The sequence below is a fragment of the Nestor notabilis genome, unplaced genomic scaffold, assembly GCF_000696875.1.
Source record: "Nestor notabilis isolate BGI_N333 unplaced genomic scaffold, ASM69687v1 scaffold3000, whole genome shotgun sequence".
Taxonomy (NCBI): Eukaryota; Metazoa; Chordata; class Aves; order Psittaciformes; family Psittacidae; genus Nestor; species Nestor notabilis.
The window spans coordinates 35,364-39,024 of NW_009911405.1; the positions used below are offsets into that span (position 1 = coordinate 35,364).

A 3,661-nucleotide genomic window follows, 5' to 3' on the forward strand; every position below is an offset into this window, starting at 1 on the left:
AATGTTGTCAGTTACATTGTGGAGTGGTTATATATAGTGAAATGCTTCTGAATGTGATTTTATTTCTGATAATATTCAGGGTTTGAATATCGTTTGCGAGAATTATGCAAGGATTTACTGGGTCCAGTCCATTACTCAGCTGGAAGTCAGTGGGAATCAACAGTTATGGTAAGTCCTGATAACAGTTAAACAAAACAATGAGGAAGAGTTTCCCATGAAAATTACAGGACGTGGGAAGACAAGAGAACTTAAAATATGATTAAACTTAGTGGCAAAAAACTAATAGCATGATTTTTGCTGACTCTGGAACCCTTTCCATACTCTGCTCTCATCTCATTTTCAGGGTTCTTCCCATTGCACTTGTATTTATTTCACATGAAACCATAGACAAATGTTTACTGCCACAGTTTGAGCTCTGGTGCTGTCTTGAGTTTCAGGCAGATGGAGCAGAGCTGCATGTTTGGGTCTTTGCAGGCCAATGAAATGTCTTTGCTTCTCAGTAGGGAATTCTGTAACTTCAGAGGCTGCACCAGCTTCATGAATGTATAAATGTAAAGACAGTTTTTATTTTAGGATTCATGTAAGCAGAGTAAGAACATAAAATACAGTGTTCTCTCCAGGCAGGAAAAAGGGCATCAATCTTAAGCAGCTGTATGGAATATGTTCATGTTATCAAGTAATACATTCTGAGGATGCTTTTATGGTTTTTATACAGGGTTTACGAAAGAGAGAACTATTGAAAGAACTTCTTCCTGTAATTGGACAGAACCTCCGTTTCCAGAGGCTTTTCACAGAATATCAAGAGCAGCTAGACATCTTGAGAGACAAGTAGCATTCCCCAGATTTTTCCTGTGGCGCCTGGTCCGAGAGAAACTGCTGAACAGCATTAACCAGAGACAGAAGAGGAGCAAGAGCTGGGTCAGTAGGGACACTCCTGAAGAGGGCAGTGCCGTAAGGGTCCTAGGAGTGACCTGCTTTAGTTTTTAAAGAAGCTCACAGGTGGATTTGTGAAAACGATGAGTGGATGAGCTACACCATCTCCCAAGTGAAACCATCGAAGCTGTGGCCTCTGTTGCTATGGAAAGTCGTGGATATGTACTTCAGGGGGGTCCTTTTGGATCTGGATCTCATTTTAATATCAAAACTAGCTGAGAACTGTTTGTGGGGTTTCTTGGATGTCCTGTGAAAAGCACAGTACTTCAGAGTACACTGAACAGCATATTTAACCCTGTTTAGGGTTTTTTGCCTGAGGATTTATTGAGGCTCAACACTATATTAAATTAGATGAATGAGCCACATAAAAAGAAATTTCATAAATATTAAGGTATTATGCAGCCAATAGACTCTTTCCTGTGAATATAATAATAATAAAAGGCTGTTCTAACACATGGACTATTTTTGTACTAGAATTTGCTAACTTGTAATATGGAATTTTATTTGGCCGATAATCAGGCTGTCTCTACAAAGTCATCTTGTAGGAAATCTAACTCTAATTACAAAAGCTATGTTTCAAAATAATTCTACCAAATTAACATGTCGTCATCTGGTTTTTAATTTTTAAATGTTTGTAAAAGGCATTTTGGGGGGAGGGAAGAGGGATACAATGGGGTGACTCTTTTTGTAAGTGCAAAAATAAATGAACATTGCATTGGTTTAAAAAACAAACAGCAAAAACGTAAGTCTTGAATTATTACAAAGGGCACAAGCATCTCCAGAAATGTCACCGCAGGCTGAATCGTGTTAATGCATCTAGAAATAAACAATACTGTCTGGGTGATCTTTCCTCTGACATCGTGATCACACAAGTACTTGTGCTGTTCCAGGACAGCTACAACGTTTTCTCTTAGAGCCACATCTCAGCTGGAGGAGCAGGAGCTTTGTGGGAGTGCTCATTACCTCAGGCAACACAAAGCAAAATGGGCTCCCCTGACTACTTCCGAAGTGGTCGACACCGCAACAAGAAGTGAGCTTCATGCAATTCCAACCCTGTTCCTTGTGTGGCGTTTTGTGATAACAACAGCGCTGGTGGCCTGCCAGCAGCTCACTTGTGGAGTGGTATTGGAATTCCACTGAAACCAAATTAACTAACTTGTTTTCTTTCCCAAAGCACACATGGTGCTAGGAAAGAAGCGAGTGTATGTGTTGGTTCTTTCCAGGACCTAACTATTCAGGTGTGCCTCAATTTATTGCCTTGCTTTGGGATGGTTTCGAGTAAGAAAATGAGTATAGAAATCAGTAAGTGTACCTAAACTCTTGTGAAAGGGCAATTTCTCACTTGAACTTCTAGTAGGAACACACTATCCTTCACCCTCAGCCAGGACAAGGACTAGCTGTGCTGCTGTGGTCTTTGGCCGAAGGGAACTGACCTCAGAGAGGCAGCTCTGCAGTTATATGGTTGCCTTGATCCGAGAGCAAGGAATGGGTTCTTTAAGGCAACAAAACCCCAGCTTTGGAGGGTTTTGTTGCCTCCTGTATTCAACTGCCAGACTGATGGATGCCTGATTACTTTGTACAGCAATGTCATGTGCATATCAACTGAAGTGTCTTGAAGAGCAATAAAAACAACTGTCTTCAGTATGGCATCAGTGACTTTTCAACAAGTAGTGGGAGATGTAATGAGAGCACAGCTTCATTCTGCATGTGCCTGGTGGGGAAAATGAAAGTGATACAGACAGACACTGAGTTAATCTGATCTCTAGACCAAAAAGTTTGATAGTACTGTGACAACCAGTCATGGTAGTGCTGTGATTCAGCCTACGCTCATGGCAACAGGCATCGTATTCCTCATAGAATGGAATGGAACCCACTGAAATTATCAAAACAAGATACATGCTGCATTCGGGGGAAAAGGTGGGTCTGGTGCAAAGCTTGGTTGGAGTACTGGCTATCTCGGTACTCCTGCTGGTAGAAGTCTGGCTATTGGCTTCCATGGATTTTGACTCTCAACTGTTCTGTGCAGGCAGCTGTCTGTTAGTGCTTTAATGGGGAAAGAGCAAAAGAACGTGGACAGTTTTAGAGGTGTTTGATAAATGAAAGCTATGAGCCAGGTGCCTGTTTCCTCCTGCTACATGTTTGGATTCTGGCTATCCTCTGTTGATGTCAGTTTTGTAATGAATGCTTTTTAAAGGATGTAAAGGTAACTAGCTACGAGAAAGGAAGTTCTTTGTCATTAGGTCTTCCAAGAGGTGCTGGAATACTTCATGAAGGATTGTCTCCATGTTAGACACTAGAAGCTTTCTACCTGTTTTTTTCTGGAGAGGCTCTGTCACTGCCTGACAGACCAGGAATATAACGATTTTAAATTCCATGCAAGAAAACGTATTTAAATCGGGCTGAACATTTTTCTTACATTTCATATTGTAGCATTTTCTGCTTACATTCAGCACCTTCTTTTTTCAGACGAGGGCTGTGAACCCTCTATTACGTTATCAAAGGGAGCCTGCACAAAATCAACGAGGAGCACTTTCAGTGTGGGAGTGGGGGCAGGCTGCTTTTATTAATTAATGGTTCGGATGGGGAATGGGAGGGTCAGGGCGGGGATCAGCCATTCTCACTACTCGTCCTGGGCAGAACACACCCGCAAAGCTCCCTCAGGCCTTCCCCGGCGTCCCTACCTGGCACCGGCGAGGGAGGACCCAGCCGAGCTGCAGCAAAACCTGCA

General features: G+C 42.3%; 1 protein-coding gene across 1 annotated transcript in view; it reads left to right on the top strand.

Moving 5' to 3' along the window:
* LOC104405696 (protein HIRA) overlaps nucleotides 1–1,658 on the top strand; it is a 36,993-nt gene extending 35,335 nt beyond the window's left edge. The window contains exons 24-25 of the mRNA XM_010014473.1: nucleotides 80–168; nucleotides 716–1,658. Of these exons, the coding sequence (XP_010012775.1) occupies nucleotides 80–168; nucleotides 716–832 (206 nt within the window). The 3' untranslated portion in view covers nucleotides 833–1,658. The remainder of the gene's footprint in view (nucleotides 1–79; nucleotides 169–715) is intronic.
* Nucleotides 1,659–3,661: the final 2,003 nt, after the last annotated feature.